General features: G+C 38.2%; 1 protein-coding gene across 1 annotated transcript; it reads right to left on the reverse strand.

Moving 5' to 3' along the window:
• Positions 1–13,945: 13,945 nt before the first annotated feature.
• On the reverse strand, positions 13,946–16,455 carry LOC148013843 (uncharacterized). The gene is made up of 4 exons (XM_087666814.1): positions 16,199–16,455; positions 15,765–15,998; positions 15,555–15,631; positions 13,946–15,437 (listed from the first exon to the last, which is right to left on the reverse strand). The coding sequence occupies exons 1-4, from the start codon at positions 16,368–16,370 to the stop codon at positions 14,790–14,792; spliced, it is 1,131 nt and encodes a 376-aa protein (XP_087522940.1). The 5' UTR covers positions 16,371–16,455; the 3' UTR covers positions 13,946–14,789.
• Between the last annotated feature and the right edge of the window lie 11,165 nt (positions 16,456–27,620).

Genomic DNA, 27,620 nt, shown 5'->3' on the forward strand with positions numbered 1-27,620 from the left:
TCAAAAAATTCATCTATTCTTGGAATAGGGTACTTATTCTTAATGGTTGATTGATTCAACCCTCTGTAATCAATACATAGCCAAAGCGTTCCATCCTTCTTTTTCTGGAATAGCACTAGAGCCCCCCATGGCGAACTGCTGGGACGGATGTAGCCCTGATCTAACAGTTGCTTGAGTTGCTCCTTCAGCTCAATCGCTTCCGGGATGGACATTCTATAAGGCCTCTTTGCAATTGGCGCAGCTCCCGGCACTAGCTTGATCTCATGATCCACTTCCCTTTGAGGTGGAAGTTCTGTCAGCTCTTCAAGAAATACGTCCGTGTACTCCTTTAGCCATGAAGGTTCTTCACTAGGTTCTTGATTCTGATCTAGCTTATTAAGCTTAATCAAGTAGAAAGGTAGTCCCTTTCTAACTCCCTTTATAATTCGAGATGCTTTGGCCAATTGAATTTTCGGCTTTCCGGCCTCTCCTTGAGTTGTGACCAATTCCCCTTCAGAGTTTCAAAAGGAAACTTGACCCTTTCCACAATGAATGTGGGCATCACTAGGTTTAAGCCAATCCATCCTGAGCAAACACTCATGGATACCTAGGTTCATGACCCTGAATCTGACCGACGTCGACTTTCCTCTCAGTAGGAATTCCACATTACATTACATTTTATGCCCAATTCAGTTTTCAGCCAAGTGACCAAATCACTTTACTTCTTTATCAATATTCACAGTCAAGACAATCCTTGATAAAAAGAAGTCTTACTTCATTCATATGGGCATAGCCCTTTCAGAGTACAATTATTCTTAGGGCAATGGAACAAGCTGACACATTAATTTGAGGAGAATAAGATGTTGTTGCATTCAGCTATGGGAACTGTGTAATAGTATGGATTGGGGTCATGGATTTTTAGAAATCAATAAGTCATTGGAAGATTAGGGTATCTTTTCCCTTTGATATCTGTTCTTCTCATGACGTCCCAACACCTTAATTCGGTCGGCAAGGATTACTCGAATCACTTCCCCGTACACACACTTATTTTAATTAACCCTTCGACCTTCGACATGTAGGGTCGCGTTTGCGTGAGCCTCAATAAAGACGAACAGCTTCACGATCTTTAAGCCCTCCATCCACTTGATTCTCTTCAAGTTGATTTGAAGGTACGCAAGTCAGTGGGTAGCTATGTAATAGATCCCTGAAACACCCATCCATCTCCGTTCCATGTACAGAGGCGATGGATTGTAAAATATGGTCTAGGATGTTCATCATATCGATCCTTCCGAGGCATGCATCATGGTCATAAACATGACCTGGAATACCATGAACCTGTTCCATGCTTCATGACTCTGCAAGACATCATCGATAAGTAAGGACATGTTCTTAATAGCAAAATTTGCTTTACTTCTTCTTATTAAGTTTTCTTATAAAGACAGATCCTTCGTTGGTTCACTCTGATACCAATTGTAACGTGTCCGCCTGTTCGCTTGTAGGACACATCTTAGCAGCCCATCGGAAAGAGGGTCTAGAAGGCTCCACCCGACACTCCCATGGAATGTTACAGGGTTTGCGATCTAGGTCTTTTCGAGTCTGTCACGTAGCGGAAGTATTTCGGCCATTCCAAATTAGGACCGACCTGAATCAGGGTTTCCTCTTGTGGTCAAATTCCTAGAGAATCGGCTAACAACCCCCTTGGTTAGGGTCAGGCAGACAGTCGGGGGTAACTGATGCTGCCTCTCTCTTCAAGCCTTCAACATGAAGCATTAATTAACTTTCCATCTTTTAGTTCCTTGAGCAAACAATGCAAATAGTGCTCCTAAACTGTTACAAGCACAATCAATACAGTGGCTGTTTATTTGGCAAACTGCTAAGGAGTGAATCCATTTCTCCGAATGCATCCAGCATTCAATCTGGGATCAATTGCGACTTGGCAAGACCCCCCAAGGGTTTGTTTGTTTACCCTTTTATCCTTGGGTTAGGGTCATACCCTGTTCACCCAACTTAACCAACACCTTAGGTTTTATTAATTAAGACAATGAATCCTGGCGACCATGTCACTCTAACTTGATTGATACTTTGCTTTCGAGGCAAATACATAACTTCCCTTAACTTGGCAAATCATCCTAAGAAAGGTGTTGTAGCGGGATGGCTACTCATCCTCTTGCAATTTAGACTTGTGCTAAAACCTTCCAACCTCATTCCAAGGAATGGAAAATCCCTCTTGTGATTAAACCACATAGCCGTGCGACGTTGCAACTTGTTGCACAAGTGTCGCACCTAACTCATGGGATCATTTCACCCATTGAACAGTGTTTCCTGGTCAAGGAATTATGTTTAGACAAGACGCAGGGTTTGGGGTGTCTTCTTACGCAACCCTGATGGTACTTAGGCCGACAATGTTCGGTCCTAGGGTTTCCAAACTCAATCCGAGTTTTAGTATTGGGTCGAACGACCCTTAGGATAGAAACCCTAGATCGTTATTTGCATGAGCGTCCAATTGACCCAGACATTCCGTGAATGTGGGTAGGACCTTTGGGTTTGAGGCTTCGACTTGTCATCCAAGTACGATACTAGGCTGCATTTCTGACATGCCAAGCCCTAGCTAGTACTTGAGGTGTTTATCGTGTCGACTAGTTATAATATCACAAGTGATTTGGGTAAATTGACCTACTTGTCTTGCAACAAGGACAATTCTTTCCTAGAGATGCTAAACTAGTTTGCAAGACATCACAATACATGTAATTATGTGAATCATTACTTCTACGCACCAAAAGGTTTGCAATAACCCAAACTTTTCTTGCTAAAGTCATTACGCATGATAATTTGGAGAGTAACTTACATAGGACCTATTAGGTTTTACATCAAAGAATCATGCCTACAATCCTTTTGTCCAAGCATTTCATGCTTTGACAAGCCATGCAATCTTTTCCAAATGCAACTCGGTGAAATGAAATTTACGAATATGTAACATGCGACCCTTAGATACAACATCGTGGATGAAGTTCATGCCAAACTAAGGCTAGTGTTGACTTAATCCATTTCCAAGCATCTTTTGCATGCAACTTGCAATGTCCATTGTTTCATTTTCATGCCATACATCGGACGTTAACAATTCTTTCCATGCGAGTCATAACAAGAAAGTTATTTGACTAAATGCAAGATACTCTTTTCCTTCACGGCCAATGCACTTCACAATTTCCTCTTTAACTCTAGGCATATGCGTTTTAGACTTCCACTTTGAAAATGCACCACAAGGCAATTTGCGGCTAAGTTCATAAGGCGAGTAAGTGATAACTTTGGAGATGCAAACGATCCAATTGCATGATATTCACCAATCCTTATCTATCGTTCAAAGAGATAATTTATCAAATGTACTTTTATCACTACCACATGAATTAATGATAAGCATAAATTGCATTCTCCCTATGGAATTAAGCATGTTCAAAGCATTTCTTATACGTGGGATTAAATTCGAAAAACGAGGGCTTGTGGATCCGCGGAAATGTCCACGTGTATAGTTGGGGAGGAACCTCCCGCGAGTGCGCCTTGCGTCTTCTTGAGAGCCATTGTAGACATGATAATGGACTCCGCGGATTCCTCTAGCTTTTGCTCTCGCTCTTCGAGATTGTTTGGAGGTCGATACCTTCTCCTCGCGTAGGAATAGGAGCTTTATGAACCCGGTTTTAAAATCAGGGAAGGGCACATAGGAACAAGGCCTATGTCCCTTATCCTTAGAAGCTTCTTGAAGAAGCTTTTGATTTTGTTTGGACAGAGTCAACGTGGTCCCAATCATTGGGAAGAGGGAAGGATTTGACGACCAGGGGGGGTGATTAGGACGACGGCAGGGGGGAAAAATGGCGGCAGCAGTAGGCGTATGAGGGCAGCGTCCTCCTGGCGGTGGCATCTCCAGCACGGCAGCCTATCCTCTTCCCTCTCTTCCCCCCAAGGCTAAGGGGGGTTTATATAGAGCTTAAGGGGGGGGGGGGGGGGGGGGAGAGACTCCACACACATGGAGCCCTCCCATGCTTCCCTCTTCCCCCATGCATCTCCACCTCTTCACCTCCTTCTCCCACTCCCTCGCCTCCAGCCATGCATCGGCTGGGGGAAGGGATTAAAAAAAAAAAAAGACTTAACCTTACCATTATCCCATTGCCCCTTCAAAAAGGGTGTTCTCCCGCGGGTTTTTACGGTCTTCATCCCCGGCCTCAATTTCACAATGCGAGGGCCTCATTTTTGCACATGTGGGGTACGGATTAATCTACCGATAATTACGATGTGAGAGATAACCTTGCATAGGTTTTACGCAGCGTGCGGGGAGTCAAGTTCAACAATATTTTTGAGCGGAAATGTTACACATTCCTGTGCTTGATCCTATTGCACTGTCATTGCAATCTCCTTGTCTTTTCCTTCTCCTCATGTGGAAGCCAATTTAGATTTAGTAGATGTACCCCCTCTTAGAATCATTTGAAAGAAGCACCATACACAGGGTCCTTCTAATTCTCTTTCTATTCCAACCCTTGTGGTATAGATTCCAATACTTGAGGTATTGGGTAGCTCCTTTTCCTCATTCTTGTCTTGTACCAACCTCTTTGTAGCACAATGGTAAGGACAATTGGATTTGCAGATTCCTCCTTCCTTGCAAACAATGCTTGCTGGATCTATGCTTTCACAACTAGTTTCTGGTGTTAAGTCTGCTTTGGAAACCTCCATGACTTTCTGTCATCATACAATCTATATAGGAGTGTACACCTCATTGCAACTCTCTAATCAGTCAACTTAGCAAGGCTTTGGAGAATTTAGATTCTAGAAGACTACTTTGAGTGATATCCATGAACAAATGACTGTAGCTACAACAAATGATTCTAGCTTTACTAAAAGTAGTGTTTGATAGATTTGTTGATGAGTTAATCTCTCATGAGGACCAATTATTATATTTTATGTATCTTTAAGGAGATCTGCACATCCTTGATGAGGAGGACATGACTCTTTACATAAGAGATGTGACTTTACAAGTAGTCATGTATGTACATTTTTTCGAGATGACTTTGGTCGATGGCCTAAAGAATCATCATCAACAGACATTGTGGTGTAGAGACTATGCTTGGCATCCTCCTTTGGAGGATGATGTTTTGGATCCTTGTCGTCGATGACGGAGTGTCTTTCATAAGTCGGATATCCAGCCATTGCGATCCCAAGTGTTGAACCATATTGCTAACAATCCCTTGTTTCAGATTTCTTTTCAACTTTTGATTTTTGATGTTCCATCTACCTATATGATCCTCAGGATATCCTATCTTATTCCCTAATTTCTTATCGATTACCCTTGTATATTGCCATCCTCACTTCTAATCTAGATAGTATCACTCTCTTATCTTTTACCCTTGCAGTTTTCTCTCAAATTTCAATTTTTACTACTTGCCCATTTATTGCTAATCCTACATCTTTGCCTACTCCTATTGAATCTACTAATGTTGTCCCATCTATTCTCTCTGATTTTTTAGCAAAATCCCTTTAGAAATTTTTATTTACTTTCCCTTATTTCCCATCATTATTATCCCTTCCAATATTTTCATTTTATGATTTATCTTACCCTCCTCTTCAATGTTCCCCTTTTATTTCCTTATTAGCTCCATCTGACTATATTAATCTTTCTCCATAATCATGGATACTCCTGAGTATAACATTGATATCCTCCGTCGATGGCAATGGACATTGAATGATTCTTTGAGAGGACCAATGTTTAATTGGTTTATCATTCTTGGATCCTAGGACACTTTTGCACAATGTTCCACTTCTTATCTTCAATTTGCTAGAGCACATGCTCATTCTGAGGATACCTTGATACGCTTGGCGTCTCATTTTTGTTGGTATCTTACTTTTATACATCAGTAGTCCCACATGAATTCTCAAAAGAGCATTCCAAACTTGACCATTAATCCTAATGAGGATGTGACTGTTACTAAGATGGATATCCTACATTATTTTGCACAAGCTTTTCCTACTAGGTTCATTATCATGTTGGAAAGGATGTGTTGTTTAGAATGTGCCTCTATATTTCGTGGATGAGAATAAGAGTTTGGAACATCTAAAGCTGAGTATGAAGTTCAAGAAAAAATATATTTGTCCTACATCGTCAGTGAATACTCTCTTGGTTGTACTAATCTTTTTAATGAAAATATTTCTCTTCATTCTCCATTTTTTGGGAGCATGTGCCATTTAGACTACATTGTCTTGTGTCTGTGTGAGTTCTGTGTATGTTCTATGATGTTTATGTGCTGTTTTATCCTTCTTGTGTGTGGTTGAAGATGAAGATGGAGCCGATTGAAAAGTTGATTGATGGTGGTTTTCGTGATTCTATATGATGGATAGATACTTATTGTGAATGCAACCTCTTATATCCTTTAAAAGTTTGTCATGCTTTTCTATTTCTAAGCTGTGTTAATGGATACATGTGTTTTCCTTTCGTTGCAATTCTTTATTAGATGCAAGTTATAAGTTGGGGTTGTGCTTGGATGGTGTTTTTTGAAGTTAATGTGGAAGATCAAAGCTAAGCTATATTTTGAACTTTTATTTTATTTTCCTAAGGTCATGTGTACGCTCCATGATAAAGTGTGGGGATATGTTGAGGGTTGATATGAGTACATTTTTTACTATTTTTTGTTGGATTTTTAGGTGTTTTTTGTATGATCTATATGATGATTGATTGGTTTGGAAGTGTTTGAGAGAGTTTTAGATAAGGTTGAATAGGTTTGAGAAGCCCATAATGTTTATTAGTGGAGATATGATGTGCTGAAAGGTTCTGTTGAGTGTCTAATGATTGGTTCTATTGAGCTTCTATTTTGTTCTGTTTTTCTTCTGTATGAGAGGTTGGAATGATGGTTGAAGGATTTTAAGAGTGTTTTAGAAGCTTATTGAATGATTCTTGATGGTTTTGAATGATTTTAGTTGAGCTAAATGCTTTCTCATGACCTTTTGTAGATCCTCTGTTGAGCTTTTGTAGAGCCTTTGTTTTTGTTATGCTTTTGCTTTATATGCCACTGTAAGTGTTTTGTGGGATGAATGTGTAGCTTTGGAAATTTTTCTAATCTTGGAAAGAGATGAATACAAGTTCAAAATAGCTCAAAGAAGTGGAAGAATCAGTTGCTAAAGACTCAAGTGAAGGCTAAAGTGACAGTGTCACTTTTGAGCTGCGAAAGGCCATTGTAGTGGCTCTAGTGACCCTTCATGTCAGATATATCTCTTGGGAGGGATATCCACGACCAAAGAGGGATTATGGATGGTTGCTCTTGATTATTCCAATGTACTATTGAGAGAGAACATGTATGAGAGAAATAGCTATTTTTTCATGAAAAATAATGTATCTATGAGGGAGAGATAATGAGAGAGACTATGAAGATTATGAAACTATTGAATATGAATACTATGTGATGATTTTCATTCAAAGTGGAGCATTTCTTTGTGTTCTCTTGTTCTTTTGATGAAGAATATGAAGAGTGTGTTGAAGTTATGTTTGTGTGGTAAATCTGTGGGAGAATTGCTATATAATGTTGTGTGAAGATTTGAGAAGATTGGTGTTGTTTTTCTTCTTGTGGTTGTTTAAAATATGAAGAACATGCTTGTTGATGATACATGATAGATTTTCTTGTAGTAGATTCCTTGTTTTCTTGGTGTTCCTCTTTAAGCTCCACTTCTTTCTTTATAACAGTCACCTCTTCCCCCTAATGGGGGTTCAGGGGTAGTGCCCTTCGAAGCCAAATTTGTTGAAAGGATTCAAATAGTTCATTAGACCGCTAAGGAAATTGTTGAACATCAATCGACTTCTTTCCTTGAAATCCCCTTTATAATGTGTACCAGTTATTGTTTCCACGGTAAACACTGTCAAGTTTTGTGAAGAGAATGAATAAAAGACAAATAGAAATTTAATGATGATATTTTGATGTAATTTTTTAAAATAGATATTAAAAAAACTATTTTTCCTTCTTACTTTTTCATTGTACTTGCTTTTTTATCATTAAGTTCAAAAAGTGGCAAATCCCACTTTTTTTTTGCCAACTTAATGCAGTGCATCAAGTTTACATCACTGAGGCAAGGTTTTTGGAAAAGCTTCCAAAAGTACACATTTTTTCAAGCGTGTTGATGCAGTGTATTAAGTTCTCTTCCTTGCATGTTTGGTTATTCGTTGCTTAATCAGTAATATTTCACCCTTCTTTTCTATCATTATTGAGATCATCATGCTCCAATTCATCATGATGATCATGTCTAGCCATAGTCATGATCAACACTATTAACATAATTGTTTCAATGACCATGGTAGCTTTATAATGCATTATAGTTACTATCAATAACCATGGAAATTCTCAAATACATTACATCAATTTATAGATCATCCTTTCATACTAAGTTAGAAGAGCTATTACCTTGCTTGTGGGCTACCCATGGAGTTTCTCACTTTGTTCGGCATGGATATTGCCCTGAATATATTGTTATCACTTTCAAGATATTTTATTTAATGGAGATGAATATACTTGTATTATTGACTTTATTTTCTACCTTGGTATGATTGTATCTCACTTCTATCATGCCTTTGCTATTTATGATCCACTTGTGATCTAAGTATTTCTAGATGTTTTGAGCATCTAGCTTATAATAATTATAGTTGTTTCTACCTTTATCAATACGATTATGGTCATCATCAACTCTCATTATTTTTCTTTTTCATGGTTTGGATTTTGCTAACCATTTAATTATAGAATTGGCATGACAAGTTCAAGGTTGATCAATTGTTTTGATTGTGGACTATGATAGTTATTACTATATTTAAAATATTGGTGACCATGATGATGATTGGTATACAAATGATGGTGATCACAAGCATGATAATCTCAAAGTTAGTACATTATTGATCTTACGTTAGTACTCTTCTTGAAAATTGTGATCTGTATTTGTTGTACTATAACCTTGATCATTCATGATCATCTCTCTTTTATTTATCATTGGATTGATTTAAGGGAGTAATTGAATGGATTTGGAAAGAATACTACTTAGAAGAAGAGAAATGGGAGTAAGAATACTTCAGAATGGTGGTAGATATGGAGATGGAAGAAAGAGATAAGTTGTCTATGTGGCTATGGTTGGGAGAAGCTCAACTAGGGATTGTGTGGCTATGGTTGTGTGAGTATAGAAATATGAGAAGATTTGTGGAATGGAGGTAAGAGAATGACCATGCAAGAAAGATAGAAGTTGGGTGCTATGTGGCCATGGTTGGAGGAGAAGTTTGGGGTTATGTAGCTATGGCTATGTTTAGAAGAATGAGAGAAGTTGGGTGCTATGTGCCTATGGTTGGAAGAAGCTAGAGACTGTGTGAAAATGGCTATGTAAGCATAGAAAGATGAGAAGATTTGTGGAATGGAGGTAAGAGAATGAACGAAAGAAAGAAAGAACCTGGGTAACCTGGGTACTATGTGACTATCATTGGGAGAAGCTAGGGACTAGCTATGGCTACGTGAGTATATAAAGTTGAGAAGATTTGTGGAATGGAGGTAAAAGAATAACCAAATTGGAAGCATGTCTTACAAAAAGAAACTGAAAAATACTTTTTTTGACTATACATGATATAAGAAGAGGTTTTGAGGGAGATAAATGACTTTTTGGAGGGGGAGGGAAATTTTTAAATTTTGGGTCATTGTTTTGGACCTAGTAGGACCCACCTGGCATGGAGTGGTAAAAGTGGGAGGCCATGATAAAAGGGGACATAGGTGGATAAGCCTATAATAAGTGGTAGGGACACATGAAAAAAAGGAGTGAATAAATGTGCATGCCGCCTCCTCTCCCATTGGTCCACCTTGAATCTCTTGTCATTAAGAGTCATTAACTCTCGAGCCAAAGTGTTCTTTTTAAGTCCATATTTCCCCTAAAGAATAGTAGATATCATGGTAACTTTAAACTTCCTATTTAACGGATGAGTGAGAGAAATATACCGTACATGCACGTATGTGTGCATATATACAGGAATATATAGAGTGTGTATTGTGCATGTGTATACATACATTTAAGGGGGGGTGAAGGGGGGGGGGGGAGAGAAAGAAGGAGAGATCATGAAAATGGATGTGCTTTAATCTTGTTTTTGCTAATGTCATGGGATCTTAACATGTTAGTTTGTGGCATAAGGAGAGTAAAAGATCCAATGGTCTTTAATGCAAAATCCATGTGTCAATTAGGTGTGTCAATTAGGAGAGGATTAGAAGAAAATACCCTCATAAATTGGGGAGGGGGTGGGATTCTTCTTACATCATGGGATTCCTAACATGTCATCTTGTAGTAGCAAGAGGAGAGTAAAAGGTCTAATTGTCATGAAGTCAAAAATCCATGTGTCAATGTGCCTTTATTAAAATTATCCATATGTCAATTTAGGAAAAGGGAACTAACAAATATTTTCATAAATAAGGAGGAGAGTACTATCACTAAATCTACAATAATTGGGAGGTTATCTTTATTCAATGAAAGGTCATTCAATGAATTTGAAAAGAGAGGGGGAGATGACCTTTTATTAAGGGGTCATTAAGAATTAATTTTGGGGGAGGAGAGAAAGGGGAGAGGTAAAGGTACTGGGGGTGAGGTGGTGGATGACGTGAGGAGGGAGTGATACACCCTTGAGGAAGTCAATCATAAATATTTTCATAAATAAGGAGGCGAATACTATCATTAAATCTACAATAATTGGAAGGATATCTTTATTCAATGAAAGGTCATTCAATGAATTTAAAAAGAAAGGGGGAGAGTACGTTTTATTAAAGAGGTCATTAAGAATGAATTTTTAGGGGAGGAGAGAGAGGGGAGAGGTAAAGGTGATGGGGGTGAGGTGGTGGATGAGGTGAGGAGGGAGTGAAGCACCCCCGGGGAAGTCAGTCATAAATATATGTATGTATCACGTGGGTTCAACATAAGAGATTTTTAAAATACTATTTTTACACATTTTTTATACAAAAGGATCATGTATAAAGGGGTTACAGATTGAATAGAAAAGGGTTATGTTTTATTAAGGAAAAATTCACAGATAAGGATATTTATAAATAGGCCTTGAATGTATACGATATAGAGGGTCTATATATAGTGAATTACCTAGGGATGCACTAGTGGTTGTCAACCAAAATCAAGCTATCACTAAAATTTTTATTTTATTTTAATTTTTTTTGATTAAGGTTATTTTAAAAACCTTCTTACTTAGCACTTGTTTCTATGTACTTTGTATTATTTTCTCTTGTTCTCATCCGTGTGCTTTGCATGCATTATCTTGTGCATGCAACTTCTTTTTTCTCTTTAACCTTTATTTATTATATATATTTTTTCTTCTTAGGGATGATTTTCATGTGGGTTTGGGAGAGGAGTTCTATGAGGAAGGTTTTTGTGTGGTTTCTCTTTTTTCCTTATTATATTTTCTTTAAGGTTTTTTTTAAAAGCATTATGTTATTAACTCCTTGTTTACACGTAGTCCATGTAGGAATTCATTCATGGGTGGTCCTTGCCGAAATTCACACGCGGTACTTGTGGAACTTAATTTTGACATTCATAATTATTCACGGGGAAGAATTGATGCATGTTCCAAAAAGAAATCTCGACGGCATAACTGTGGGAAAAATATAATTGTTCAAGGGGAACAGAAAATTATTATCCATTCATAAGATGGGGTCATTATAGTTTTACATTTGTGTAAACTTCTGAAGGCTTAACTCTAAAACAAAGAATAATCATTTTTGGATGTCCCTTTCATTAATCAACTAGCTATACTCCCTACTAGATCTGTTCAATGGATACAACTAGGTACAGATTGTAGAAGAAGATCACTCCAAGACAACCTTCACAATAAAATGGGGAACTTACATCCATAGGGTGATGGTTCTTGGATTGTGCAATGTCCTTGCTACCTTTCAACATGTGATGATGGCCGCTTTCTAAAATTATTCACATGAATTCATTGGAGTTCATTTTGATGACTTTTGTATTTTCAGCCTATAACTCTACAAGGATTGAGGACACTTGCAATAGTGCTTTGATCATTACATGGAGTATGGGATCTCTCTCAATCTTGATCATGAGTGCGTTTTTGGAGTTTGAGTTTTTTTGGGCCACATAGACTTTGCACAAGGGATTGCAATAGAACCATTGAAGACCACCAAGATTCTAGCTTTGACAACATCTGCGAATCTCAAATATTTGTGAGGGTTTATATGCCATGTGGCCTATTATAGAAGGTTCATTGTGCACTTTGCAACAAAGATGGATCCCCTACATAAGCTTCTCACAAAGGATACAAAGTTTAATTGGACTCTTAAATTTGAAGAAGCTTTTAACACCCTAAAGTAGTGTTTGATTAAAATGCTTGTTTTATAGCTTCACGATTGGATGAAAGAGTTCCATGTGCACATTGATGCATCGGTCAATGTTAAGTGTAGTCTTATTTCAAAAATATTCATCAAAGTTAGAGTAATTGATCTACTATGCAAGTTATAAGGTTATTATATAGATAGAAACTCTATAGTGACAGAGTTGGAGTGCCTAGCTATGATGTTTGCATTGGAAAAGTTATGGCACTATGTCAATTCATTTCAAGTTCTATGTGGATCATGAGGCTCTATCCTTCCTGATGAAAAAAGTTGATGTGAAAGGCCAAATGAAGTGGTGATTACTTCTCTTCTAGAAGTTGGATTTCAAAGTGATAACAAAGCATGGTCTTCCCCATTTACTAGTCAATAATCTCTCACAAATTACTCAATGTGAAGAAGAGGAGTAGGATAAACTAGACATTTCCTATACCTCCCTATCTCTAGTCGAGACAATTAACCTACGGTATGCAGATATTGCCAACCTCTTGGTCACTCAAGAATATCCTCCTAGACTCTCCAACAAAGATCAAAAGAAGCTTTTGTTGGAATAAGCCCCTGCATCTTGCTAAGTGGTGCGCTATACAAGAAAGGTAAAGACGAAGAGTTGTGGAGATGTGTTGCAAGAGATGAGATCGACATTGTGCTGAAAGCTTGCCACAATAAGCCATGTGGTTGACATTTTGTAAGAGGAGCAACATCCATGAAATCTGTACTTGTATGTATTGGTGGCCTACAATGGGCCTACAATGCATAAGGATACCAACAATTATTTGTAAGCACTGTGACATGTGTCAACATGCCATTGCAATCCATTCTTTCTTTGAAGCATTTCAAGAAAATGGGCATCAACTTTGTTGGGCTGATTGACCTTCCAACTAGAAGAAAGTAGAACATGTATATCTTGGTTTACACCCTGGGGTTTCACCATGGATAACTTACAAAATCACGTAAGTGCAGGGAAGGGGCCACCACATTATCCTATACTTAAGGTTTATATAGATATGAATTAGTTGATTATTTGTGAGTAGGAACATTCTCCAAAATTTCAAGTAATCATAGTTTCAGTAAAGAGGTAAAAGAACATGCCAAATCATGTTCACTTTACTTTCAAGACTTTCACATAGAGTCCAATAAAGAAAATGTATCTTACATGGTATGGCCCTGCTAGAATACTAGTTTACCATCCACTTGGCCCTTTGTCACGAATTTCATTGTGGGGGGGACTTGCTGAAGCTGCTGCATATCGAACACACACAACACATGCGACGAGAAGCTCACTCATGGAGGCCAAAATATTTTCTTGCTGGACGTTTTTGCTTTGTTCTTTCTCACACAATATAACGTATACAAAGTATATATAAGATGCAATGTAAAAGAAAGTAATCTACCAAGTCAAACTGTGCATAACTGACTATACTAATTGATTGACACTATAAGTTGCAGGTAGGTATAACTAACCAAATACAATAAGCCATGAGTTAGTGGCTATGTGAAGATTATAAAGAGCACCCATGTGCTAAATGTAAACGCGCTGCCAACATATCTAACTAGGTAGTCCATAATCAATGTTTGCATGTCGTGAGCTTGCCATTTCAACACCCTCAATAAACTAGAATGAACTTGTGTTGCAAATGTTAATCTTTCACTTTGAAAGCCTAAACGACCAATAAAGTCGTAGTAAATGATATGCTCCAAAAATTCGGCTATAATCCCAAGTTCTCAAAGCCAGATCTTTGGGATTGCATGCCAATCTCATTTCTGTATGAATCATGTAAACCGCATTTGGACTGTGAATCACGGTCAATTGGGGACAGTTTGGAGTTCGAGAAAGTGGCATGGATAATGAAATAGCAAAACGATCTGATCATCGTCTCAAAACTGGTAAGCATGAAAAGAGGCTTAAGCTTACACTAGCTTTTGAGACCAAGAGTGGGGGATAACAGCTCTCTTACAACTACAAAACTGATGCACCTATTAAAGGCTGCGTTAGAATTAATAAGAGCGAGTAATGGTTTATAGCTGCTCATGTTGTGCTGCTGTCCTCTTACAATTGAAATACTGTTGCGGAGATATAGTGCGTCGACCAAGCAGATCCCTGTCAGTTCTTCTGGGGAGCTGGTGATGCAAGCATGGTTTTAATGGATGAGCTAATAATAATGCACTGATCGGCTTCAGCTCTGGCTGCAGTCCCCGATGAAGATACATTGTGCTGGTTAATATAGTACGTACTACTGAAATATCCTGAGATAGGCAGCTCATATAAGAATGCCAGCAGCTAGATCTGATTTTAATCCTGCCGTTGACTGCTATGTGCGGCACATCCAGAGATATCCGCTTCATTCATTGACCTGCGGATCATGTATAGATCCCGCCATTTTAGAGCTGTGTATTAGTTAGTGGAGTCTGACCTATCCAGACAGTTAATTAGTTGTTCGTGGGCGGATGCGTATTGGGTCCATTATAATCAACATGGAATGCTGCAGCTTCATCTACGGTACTCGGCGCATGATCTTCAACAGCCACACTCCCAGCTTGACTTCGATTAGTACTCTTTGAAACACTAGCTGTCTGATCTGGATGTGCTGCTGTTGTTGGTGATGCTTGAGTATCCTGGCCGGCCTTACTTAGCTTCATCACCGTTAAGGCTCTGCGGTTATAATTTCTGTACTGATGAGCAATGTGGCGTCGTCCTCCAGCTAATCCTTTGTTATTCTGGTCAGATTTAGCATGAGCTTTGGAAGTTTGGACTAGTGATGACGATGATGTCACTGACCTTCTTGGCAATATTTTTGATGATGGCACTGATGCAGATGAGACGGTTGGGCGCTCATCCACAACAAAAGGCTTGAAGGATATGATATGATTCGTGTACTGCAGCCTAATCAGCTGCAGTGGTGAAGCAAGCTCAGCAAAGAGTTTGTTTTCTAATTCACGAATGATTGCTGGAATTAGTTCCCTTAAATGGCTCCTCTTCCTTTCAGCTTGCATCGCCCGCTTAGCAAAGCGACTGATTTGGGTGGTGCCTATTGCTGCAGTCGACGACTGATCTATATTGATATTCTCAGTTATAACCTGTACCGGTGTAAATATGTTGCGGGATTAGTCACTGGCCGGAGCTTAGAGCATAATTCTTGACCTTTTGACAAGGAAATACAAGTGAATATTGACCTTCTTGGTCATGATTTTTACCTGTCGCTTGGAACGGCCAGCGGATTGCAGATCAACGGGAGATCGAGAAAACGTGGATTTGCCGTTCAGGCGCTTACCTGAGAAAAGATTCACAAGCTGGATGAGTGATTTGATGAGCAGGTGCTCAGCATCAAATGAGTGCACTCGTTTACTTGATCGATTAACAAGTACAACAAGACAACTTATGAAGTGCAGTAGATAGTCACTTACCCTTAACATGCTGGCGGACCAGAATTGTACTGGTGGTGGTTGCAGCAAGAGGAAGGATAGTGATTAGCAAGAGCGCCAAAAGGAGCTGGGTGGTAGTTATGATGTTGGCCATGGGCACTGAATGAGTACCTAATTTGAGGAGCTGCAAGGCTGGCTGGGGAAGGGACTTAGGAAGGTGCAGGGCAACAGCATCTAACAGCAAATGCGAAGGTGGGCTGGCAAAGGGAAATGATCCTGTAATAGAAGTAACTGGTCTAGCTCAGCGCTCTCTCTCTCTCTCTCTCTCTCTCTCACTCTCTCTCTCTCTCTCTGTGAGTCTTTCGTATGTGGGTCAAGCTAATCTATGTGATTGCCATACATGTCCTATAAACCTCAGAGGTGAAAATGCTTGTCTATGAGTTGAGGCAGACTAGATCAGCAGTACGATACTATACGTAGTACAGGAACGATATCATGGTCGAGTCGTTGAAAGATTGTGTTGTCGAAAGGAGATGGATGCGTTGTAGTCGCCCATTTCCCTTTCCGTAGGATTATATATATATATACACACACACACACACACATTTGTGTGTAGTATATCAACTGCACCGCCAATCTGGACGCCATCGTCCCTCCTTTAATTGGGACCCGCTCTGGAGTCTGCTCTTTTCTTCCCGATACTAATAAGACGAGCCATGACAAAACCAAAGAGTAGCTCGGCACCTACACTATTCACACACAGCTCGTTGGAAGTTCCAAGGTTGAGTCTTCCCGAAACACCGAGAGGGTTTAGTATCAAACGGATTGTTAAAGCTTCCAAAATCGATGGAATTTCTCAGAGTAATGTCATAAACTAAGGTCACTTCAGTTATGTTGTAGAAGGACTAATCATATAAGTTATTTTAGTAGGCCTCTAAAGCTTGCAAAATCTAAGAAAATGACAGGGACATCACAAAAGTTGCAGGTTCTTGCATCAACTTCAAAAAAAGAGAGGAAAAACCTTTGGTGAACACTAGTTGCAACACCCTTCCCATTCCCCAAGGGGGTTTTTGACCACCCCCCCATAAGGCCAAAGGAGACAATGGTAAAGGAGATAGTGACCTTGAAAGGAAGGGCCAAACTTCAAGTAGAGAAGGGTGAAGAAGGCAATGACCTTCCAAACAAGAACCATCATAGTATGCAATTTTCTTTGTATTATGTGGCAATACCATTGGGTTGATGAACGCTAGTTACTCTTATTCTACAATTACCCTACAAAATGGAGTTTTAGGATACCTTTTAAATTTGAGGGCTAGACTACACACACACACACACACACACACACACACACTCTCTCTCTCTCTCTCTCTCTCTCTCTCTCTCTCTCTCTCTCTCTCTCTCTCTCTCTCTCTCTCCATGTGAAAGTCCTAATGTAACATGGCTTGTGCTGAAAAATTTCATTCCCCTACTTAAATACACTAAATCTTCACCTTCTTTTGAGGTCATCTCCACTTACAAAGTATTTGTAGCTCCATATCCCAATCATCCCATTCAATCTTAACGTCCAACGGTCAAGGCCAATAGCTACCCATGTATTTGGCAGCTTTAAAGTTAAACTAAAACCTCTTCTTTAAGCCTTTCAAAGAGGCCCTTCAACTTGGATGCACTTCAAAATCTTAGTCAAATTTCAACCTTCAATAGTCAATGCTATTATTTTGTTAGAATATAAAGATCAATATGCTATAGAACTAAAATATCTTAACGCCCACATACTTTACCATGTGAGAAAGAAAAAGAAACGTGCAAAAAGGAACATTACATTGTATATTGCCAATAGGAATGGTTCATAAACATTGGGAATCTTATTACATTATAGTTTTTTACCATGTTCATTTGCGTAAATGTGGGTATTCAATCAAAGCATGTGACCATATGAGTTCCCAAGACATTATCCTTTCATAAGCATATCAACGGACTATGTAATTCCAGTACATTTAGAGAATTTTATAGAGATTTATAGAAGCACATGCCAAATCTAGTAAGTTATGTTTACATGGTATTGTATTACAATTACGCCCCAAATAAATCTACTCAAGTTTCACGACAAAATGAACTCTTTGAAGATGTAGGTCTTAGCTTTGTAGAAACCACTACTAACATTGTCATCCACTTTACTGGTGCGCAGATCGGTCGCAGATAGCTCACGTGGTGAATCCCGGAAGGTCCCCAAGAACAAAGAACTCTACCTTTTTGCACAAATAACAATGTAAAAGCATGCACGACAAGAGGCAATAGACAAATTGGGTTCAATCTCCCCCATGCCTTGTGTGAGCGCTTCACAAAGCATGTATTTAATGTATATTTCCAATCTTCATGCTCAATAATAGCCCAATTACAAAAATATGACAAGCTTTTAGCTTTTGAGTTTGCTTTCTACAAAAATAGGAAAATAAAGCTAATGGACGGTGCCCATAGAGTCTGGCACGCCCAATCTCAATGTCCAAATAGAAATAACATATCCGGGTGCATAAGCGCATACAAAATAATAATCAATAATCAATGTCTCTATAGACATAACAAAATATAGGCGTGGCGCCTATCAAAATATAGTCCAAATGTCGAATACCCGCTAAACTCCAATGCTTTCCTCCGCCACTGCTGCTATCTCTACACATCAACTGAAGCATTCACAATCGTTAGTAAAATAATACAATTAAACGGACAAAAGTGAATACCTAGCAGTCTTCAGCTACATAAATAAATCAAATGGTTAGAAATCAATCCTAACCTTAATTTATTACGAGTGCGCACTCTAAACTCATAAACGTTTATTAATTTAATATGCATTTTACGGAATCACCCGCTATGGAATCACCCATGTACACACTAAATTAATGAAACGCCCGAAAAGGACAAGCGTCCCCATCAACTTCTCGCACAAAGAATCCTCTTTGTGTATGAGCCCCGGTCATCTAAGTTTACGGAATCCACCGTAAAACCTCACGGAATCCACCGTGGCACGGAATCCACCGTGGAATATGCCTCCTGGCATCATACCCCCGGGGTGGGATAGCAATTGACCTCAATTGCTATTAGCTCAATGTGGAGCTAACAGAGTGGGGAAAGCATTTAAGTCTCTAGCGTGCATCCATTGTGCTTCCTCTACAGGATGGTTCTTAAATTTTACTAAATATCTAGAATACCTTCGGCCAGTTCTAGTAGTCATGTAGTCAGTGTCTATGATGGCTTCTGGTTCAAGTATTTCAGTCTCTTCTTCTAGTAAAGGTGGGTTTTCATAAACAGGGTGGATAGGTAATTGACCTCTAAATGGTCTCAATAAACTAATGTGAAATGTATTATGAATTTTCCAATGAGATGGCAATTCTAACTTGAAGGCATTGTCATTAATCTTATGAATAATTCTAAATGGTCCATAGAATCTAGGAGCTAATTTGACAACTGGATGTCTATCTACACTTTGTAGTCTACGCTTTTCTATTCTAAGCCAAACATAATCATCAACTTTGAAATTCATGGCTTGTCTTTTCTTGTTGGCTTGTTTGGTATATGATTGTTGGGCTTTAGCAATCATATCCTTAACCTCATCAAAAATACTATTATGCATAACAACAATATCATCAGCACTCTGAATTCTATTGGACAAAGATGCAACAGGTGTAGATAATCTATATCCATAAATAACTTCAAAAGGTGCTTTCTTTGTAGATGTGTGCGGTGTATTGTTATACGCAAACTGTAATAAATGCAAATGAGTATCCCATGTCTGAGGTTTAGAGATAGTGTATGCACGTAAAAGATCTAAAATAGTGCTATTTGTGGCTTCTGTTTGTCCATTGGTTTCTGGATGAAATGCAGATGAGAAATCAATCTTTGTGCCTAGATTTGCAAACAGTGTTATCCAAAAATTATTACAAAATCTAGAATCACGATCTGAAATAATCACTTTTGGCAATCCATGGTTAGTAAAAACAGTTTTCAAAAATAACTGTGCTGCTTGTGATGCTGTTAAAGTTTTCTTACATGCAATGAAATATGCTTGCTTACTAAATCTATCTACAATTGTCCAAATCATGTCATGGTTAGATTTAGTATTTGGTAAACCAGTAATGAAATCCATAGATATATGTTCCCAAGGTTTAGATGGAATAGATAAAGGCATTAATAATCCATACTTTTTACCATGATGTCTCTTTATTCTTTGACAAATCAAACATTCAGAAATGAAATTAGATACATCTGCATCCATATGCGACCAATAAAAATCTTCAGTTAACATGCGTAATGTAGAAATGATACCTCCATGACCTTGATATGGGGGACAATGAATTTCATTCAAAACAAAAGATGGGAATGGAATAGTAACACACCGTCTCTTTTCAAAGAACATAAATCCATCATTATATGATAATGAATCAACAGGAATGAAATTATTTTGAACTAATTTTTGCCAATCAGAATGAAAAGTAATATCCTGGTGATATGTATCTTTCATAGCAATCAAAGAATCAAAAGATATGATAGAAATATTATGAATTGCAGGTCTTCTACTCAATGCATCAGTAACTACATTTTCTTTTCCAGGTTGGTATTGAATGATAGGGTGAAAACTTTGAATGAAGGAAGCCCATTTGATATGACGGTCAGAAATTTGGGGTTGGCTAAGTAGATGTCTAATGCTTTGCTGGTCAATCTTTATCATGAATTCTGAACCCATTAAATAATGCTTCCATTGTTTTAATGCTTGTACAACTGCTAATAGTTCTTTGTCATAAGTGGAATATTTGAGCTCAGAAGGTTTTAGCTTAGAACTAGAATATGCTATTTGATGATTGTCTTGCATTAATACGGCTCCTATTCCTGATCCGCTAGCATCGGTCACAACTAGAAAGAATGGTCTGTTAAAGTCAGGCAATTGTAAAACAGGGGCATTGGTTAATGCACGTTTCAGTAAGTCAAAGGATTTCTGCTGAGTTTCAGTCCATTGATAAACAATTCCTTTCTTAAGAAGTTTTGTTAATGGTAAAGCAAGTAATGAGAAATTACGTACAAACTTCCTATAGAAACTAGCAAGACCAAGGAATGAGCGTAATTCATGTACATTTTTAGGAACAGGCCAATGCAATATTGCGTCAATTTTCTTAGGATCAACTTTAATTCCTTCTTTTGATACAATATGACCTAAATATTCTATTTCTGTCTTAAAGAATTCACTCTTTTCAGGATTTGCAAACAATTGATTTTCTTTCAGTAATTGAAAAACTAATGATAAATGCTCATAATGCTCTTTTTCACTTTGACTGAACACTAAAATATCATCAAAGAAAACAATCACACAATACTGATATTTTAGAAAGATACGGTTCATCATTCTACTGAAAGTAGCAGGTGCATTAGTTAATCCGAATGGCATGACTAAGAATTCGTAATGGTCAAACTGTGTTCTGAATGCAGTCTTAAATATGTCAGATCTATCTAGCCTCACCTGATGATATCCAGACTTAAGGTCAATTTTACTAAATATAGAAGATCCTTGCAGTTTGTCGATAAGGTCATCAACTCTATGTATAGGATACCTATTCTTAACAGTGATCTTATTTAATGCTCGGTAGTGAATACACATACGATAAGTATTATTCTTTTTCTTGACTAAGAGCACAGGTGCACCGAATGGGGAGCTGCTAGGTCGAATTAGGCCTCTATTTAGTAATTCTTCAACTTGACTTTGGATTTCTTTTTGCTCTATTTGATTGTGCCTATATGGGGCTTTGCAAGGTGGTTGTGTGCCAGGAATTAGATCAATCTTATGGTCTTCTGGACGTGATGGTGGTAAACTTGGTGGTAGGTCTTTTGCAAAACAGTCCTTAAAATATGCAAGAAATTCCTTATGCCTAGGGTGCATATGATTTTCCTTTGCGTGCAATTCATTCACCCAAATGAGATATGATTTAGTATTCTTGCGTAGTGCACGTTTTGCTTGAGTATGCGAAAGCAGTGGAAAAATATGAGATGCATGCATACCATATAATGTAATAGATTTTCCTTGAAAATTAATATTCATTGTGTGTGTGGAATAATCTATATTTGGATTATGCTGGTGTCTCCATGGCATTCCTAAAATAATGTCGCTTGACTGTAATGGGACAACTAAGAAATTTCTTCTTTCAATATATGGACCAATTTGAATTTCTAAATCTTGAACTTCTTGTGTGCCATTGTACCTAGTGCCTAAAAATACAGCTTTTATGCGATAATGCGTAGGTACAGTATGCAATTTTAATTCCTTTACCAATTTTGCTGAAATAAAGTCATGGGTACTACCGTCATCATGTAATATAGTTCTTTCTTTTCCATGCACCATACATTTCATAGTCAACAATGAATGTGAAGTAGGCATACTTGGTAAAGTGTCGGAAGTAGTAGTAATATCATCCTCTTCTTCAGTGAAATCCGGCATATCCTGATGCTCGTCTTCGTCCATAGCTCCAAGGTAGTTGATATGTGCTGATGGCTTCTTTGAATGACAATTTGCTGCGAGATGCCCTGGCTGGTGACACTTGTAGCATACTATTGGCTTGGCTTTGGTTACATTATTTGCAATGGCTGGAAGTCTGGGTACATTTGGATTTGCTTGTGGAATAGGCTTAGAATTTGGATTGACAGTGTATGGTAATGCAGGTGGTTTAGGCCAATTCTTGGGAAAGATGGTGATGAAAAACGACCTGGATTAAACCTTCTGAAATTGGAATTGAATTGTTTAGATCCTTAATTACCGTTAGCTTGGAATTGCTGTGGTCGTCGATCTCTTCCGCGTAACTTATCTTCAGTGTCGTGAGCTAAGGAGATGGCGTCTTCAAGGGTAGCAGGCTTGAACATGTTCACTTCAGTGTAGTAATGCCCAAGAAGTCCAGACATATACTTCCGCTTATGTGTCGTCTCTGGTACGTCTTCAAGCATGCGTAGCTGTAGGAGTGCATTCCAAAAATGCTCTGTATACTGTGGAATAGGCTCACGATCTCGTTGTTGAAGTAAATCCCATTGCTTGATAGCCTTCTCATGAAATTGCGGTGGAAGGAAATTTTGCATGAACTTCTTCTTGAAATCTTCCCAAGTAGCAGGACATTCTATGCTCTTGCGGACTACAGTCCACCAAAGTGATGCTCTGTCTATCAGATGATTAGTAACACACTTGATTTTATCTTTTTCGGGATAAGTTTCCTCATGGAAATAGTCATCAAACTGGCTAATGAATGATAAAACAGTCTTTCCTTCTCTTATGCCATTGAAAGTGCGAAACTTGAAACTTCGTTTACTTATCTTGGATTCCTTGCGAATGGTTTGTGCTTCAAGAGTGGAGTCGATGGTACGTTGAATCAAATCTTCAGCTTGAGGTTCTTTTTTGTCGGTGGATGCTCTTTGAAGTTTTGTCAATTGCGCTTGCAATGCTTGCCTAGCCCTTCGCTCTTCTTCCAATTGTAGCATGATTAAATCCAGCTTTTGTTCCATGGTAGGCTCAGGTAAGTCGTCTTCAGCCATAGGATCATCCATATGTGGGGTAGCCATCCTGTAAAACTCAACAAACCTTTCTCACTCAAAATCAAGTTAGTGGGATGAGCGTAGCTGAAATTTGGGGTTACAAGGCTATGTATTTTTGGGTATTTCTTCTTCAATTTTTAGAAATTCTGCAATATTTCTGTATCCGTTTGCTGAAAGTACTTCAACGAACTTGCAGATAGGTAGAACAGCTTGCTGCTAACAACTTTCCAGTTCAGAGTTTTTGCATACGAACAAGTCTTCTAGGAGTTTTAAGCACTAGTCAGTTCTGATTTAGTCCTGACTTGCAGAGTTGCAGACTTAGCAGACTTGCAGAGTTGTTGACTTGCTGAACTTAGGCCGACTTGCAGAACTTACAGAACTTGATTACCGTCGACTTGCGGAACTTAACTTCAGAAGTGCGAGACCCGGAGTTTGCCGACTTGTTTGACCTGTGTAACTTGCAGAAAGCCTTAAGCTTAAGTGATTAAGCTTAAGCTTATGAAGCTTAAGGAAAGACTAACAGGCGGCATCGATTTCGTGAGGGGGGGTCTGTTTTTTCTTCACGTGGAAATTTCGGGGGTCTTCTGAGGCCACGATTTCGAATTATGAAGCTTCTCAAGCTTCTTTAAGGCTTAGAAGCTTAAGATTAAGCTTTTAATGAAGAGGATTAAGAGTTTGCTCACTGTTTTTCAACGACTTGTTGATGGAGATGAATGCGTGGTCCTCCGCCTGCAGAGCCTGGTCCTTTGCGATCTAACAGTGGAAACAGGGGTTCTTGATCGCCAGAAGTCTGCCTGTATCGACGGTTCGCGATGAGATTGTCTGTAGAGCCCGTTTGTTCCTGGAGCTCCGCCTTCGCCCGAGATTGGTAGCGATTGGAAGCTCTTGATCTCTGCTCCGCTCTGATACCACTGGTGCGCAGATCGGTCGCAGATAGCTCACGTGGTGAATCCCGGAAGGTCCCCAAGAACAAAGAACTCTACCTTTTTGCACAAATAACAATGTAAAAGCATGCACGACAAGAGGCAAGGGACAAATTGGGTTCAATCTCCCCCATACCTTGTGTGAGCGCTTCACAAAGCATGTATTTAATGTATATTTCCAATCTTCATGCTCAATAATAGCTCAATTACAAAAATATGACAAGCTTTTAGCTTTTGAGTTTGCTTTCTACAAAAATAGGAAAATAAAGCTAATGGACGGTGCCCATAGAGTCTGGCACGCCCAATCTCAATGTCCAAATAGAAATAACATATCCGGGCGCATAAGCGCATACAAAATAATAATCAATAATCAATGTCTCTATAGACATAACAAAATATAGGCGTGGCGCCTATCAAAATATAGTCCAAATGTCGAATACCCGCTAAACTCCAATGCTTTCCTCCGCCACTGCTGCTATCTCTACACATCAACTGAAGCATTCACAATCGTTAGTAAAATAATACAATTAAACGGACAAAAGTGAATACCTAGCAGTCTTCAGCTACATAAATAAATCAAATGGTTAGAAATAAATCCTAACCTTAATTTATTACGAGTGCGCACTCTAAACTCATAAACGTTTATTAATTTAATATGCATTTTACGGAATCACCCGCTATGGAATCACCCATGTACACACTAAATTAATGAAACGCCCGAAAAGGACAGGCGTCCCCATCAACTTCTCGCACAAAGAATCCTCTTTGTGTATGAGCCCCGGTCATCTAAGTTTACAGAATCCACCGTAAAACCTCACGGAATCCACCGTGGAATATGCCTCCTGGCATCATACCCCCGGGGTGGGATAGCAATTGACCTCAATTGCTATTAGGTCAATGTGGAGCTAACAGAGTGGGGAAAGCATTTAAGTCTCTAGCGTGCATCCATTGTGCTTCCTCTACAGGATGGTTCTTAAATTTTACTAAATATCTAGAATACCTTCGGCCAGTTCTAGTAGTCATGTAGTCAGTGTCTATGATGGCTTCTGGTTCAAGTATTTCAGTCTCTTCTTCTAGTAAAGGTGGGTTTTCATAAACAGGGTGGATAGGTAATTGGCCTCTAAATGGTCTCAATAAACTAATGTGAAATGTATTATGAATTTTCCAATGAGATGGCAATTCTAACTTGAAGGCATTGTCATTAATCTTATGAATAATTCTAAATGGTCCATAGAATCTAGGAGCTAATTTGACAACTGGATGTCTATCTACACTTTGTAGTCTACGCTTTTCTATTCTAAGCCAAACATAATCATCAACTTTGAAATTCATGGCTTGTCTTTTCTTGTTGGCTTGTTTGGTATATGATTGTTGGGCTTTAGCAATCATATCCTTAACCTCATCAAAAATACTATTATGCATAACAACAATATCATCAGCACTCTGAATTCTATTGGACAAAGATGCAACAGGTGTAGATAATCTATATCCATAAATAACTTCAAAAGGTGCTTTCTTTGTAGATGTGTGCGGTGTATTGTTATACGCAAACTGTAATAAATGCAAATGAGTATCCCATGTCTGAGGTTTAGAGATAGTGTATGCACGTAAAAGATCTAAAATAGTGCTATTTGTGGCTTCTGTTTGTCCATTGGTTTCTGGATGAAATGCAGATGAGAAATCAATCTTTATGCCTAGATTTGCAAACCGTGTTATCCAAAAATTATTACAAAATCTAGAATCACGATCTGAAATAATCACTTTTGGCAATCCATGGTTAGTAAAAACAGTTTTCAAAAATAACTGTGCTGCTTGTGATGCTGTTAAAGTTTTCTTACATGCAATGAAATATGCTTGCTTACTAAATCTATCTACAATTGTCCAAATCATGTCATGGTTAGATTTAGTATTTGGTAAACCAGTAATGAAATCCATAGATATATGTTCCCAAGGTTTAGATGGAATAGATAAAGGCATTAATAATCCATACTGTTTACCATGATGTCTCTTTATTCTTTGACAAATCAAACATTCAGAAACGAAATTAGATACATCTGCATCCATATGCGACCAATAAAAATCTTCAGTTAACATGCGTAATGTAGAAATGATACCTCTATGACCTTGATATGGGGGACAATGAATTTCATTCAAAACAAAAGATCGGAATGGAATAGTAACACACAGTCTCTTTTCAAAGAACATAAATCCATCATTATATGATAATGAATCAACATGAATGAAATTATTTTGAACTAACTTTTGCCAATCAGAATGAAAAGTAATATCCTGGTGATATGTATCTTTCATAGCAATCAAAGAATCAAAAGATATGATAGAAATATTATGAATTGCAGGTCTTCTACTCAATGCATCAGTAACTACATTTTCTTTTCCAGGTTGGTATTGAATGATAGGATGAAAACTTTGAATGAAGGAAGCCCATTTGATATGACGGTCAGAAATTTGGGGTTGGCTAAGTAGATGTCTAATGCTTTGCTGGTCAATCTTTATCATGAATTCTGAACCCATTAAATAATGCTTCCATTGTTTTAATGCTTGTACAACTGCTAATAGTTCTTTGTCATAAGTGGAATATTTGAGCTCAGAAGGTTTTAGCTTAGAACTAGAATATGCTATTGGATGATTGTCTTGCATTAATACGGCTCCTATTCCTGATCCGCTAGCATCGGTCACAACTAGAAAGAATGGTCTGTTAAAGTCAGGCAATTGTAAAACAGGGGCATTAGTTAATGCACGTTTCAGTAAGTCAAAGGATTTCTGTTGAGTTTCAGTCCATTGATAAACAATTCCTTTCTTAAGAACTTTGGTTAATGGTAAAGCAAGTAATGAGAAATTACGTACAAACTTCCTATAGAAACTAGTAAGACCAAGGAATGAGCGTAATTCATGTACATTTTTAGGAACAGGCCAATGCAATATTGCGTCAATTTTCTTAGGATCAACTTTAATTCCTTCTTTTGATACAATATGACCTAAATATTCTATTTCTGTCTTAAAGAATTCACTCTTTTCAGGATTTGCAAACAATTGATTTTCTTTAAGTAATTGAAAAACTAATGATAAATGCTCATAATGCTCTTTTTCACTTTGACTGAACACTAAAATATCATCAAAGAAAACAATCACATAATATTGATATTTTGGAAAGATACGGTTCATCATTCTACTGAAAGTAGCAGGTGCATTAGTTAATCCGAATGGCATGACTAAGAATTCGTAATGGCCAAACTGTGTTCTGAATACAGTCTTAAATATGTCAGATCTATCTAGCCTCACCTGATGATATCCAGACTTAAGGTCAATTTTACCAAATATAGAAGATCCTTGCAGTTTGTCGATAAGGTCATCAACTCTATGTATAGGATACCTATTCTTAACAGTGATCTTATTTAATGCT

This window comes from Lygodium microphyllum, chromosome 25 (assembly GCF_053477565.2).
Source record: "Lygodium microphyllum isolate KBCC chromosome 25, Lygodium_microphyllum_v1.1.10, whole genome shotgun sequence".
NCBI classification, from domain to species: domain Eukaryota; kingdom Viridiplantae; phylum Streptophyta; class Polypodiopsida; order Schizaeales; family Lygodiaceae; genus Lygodium; species Lygodium microphyllum.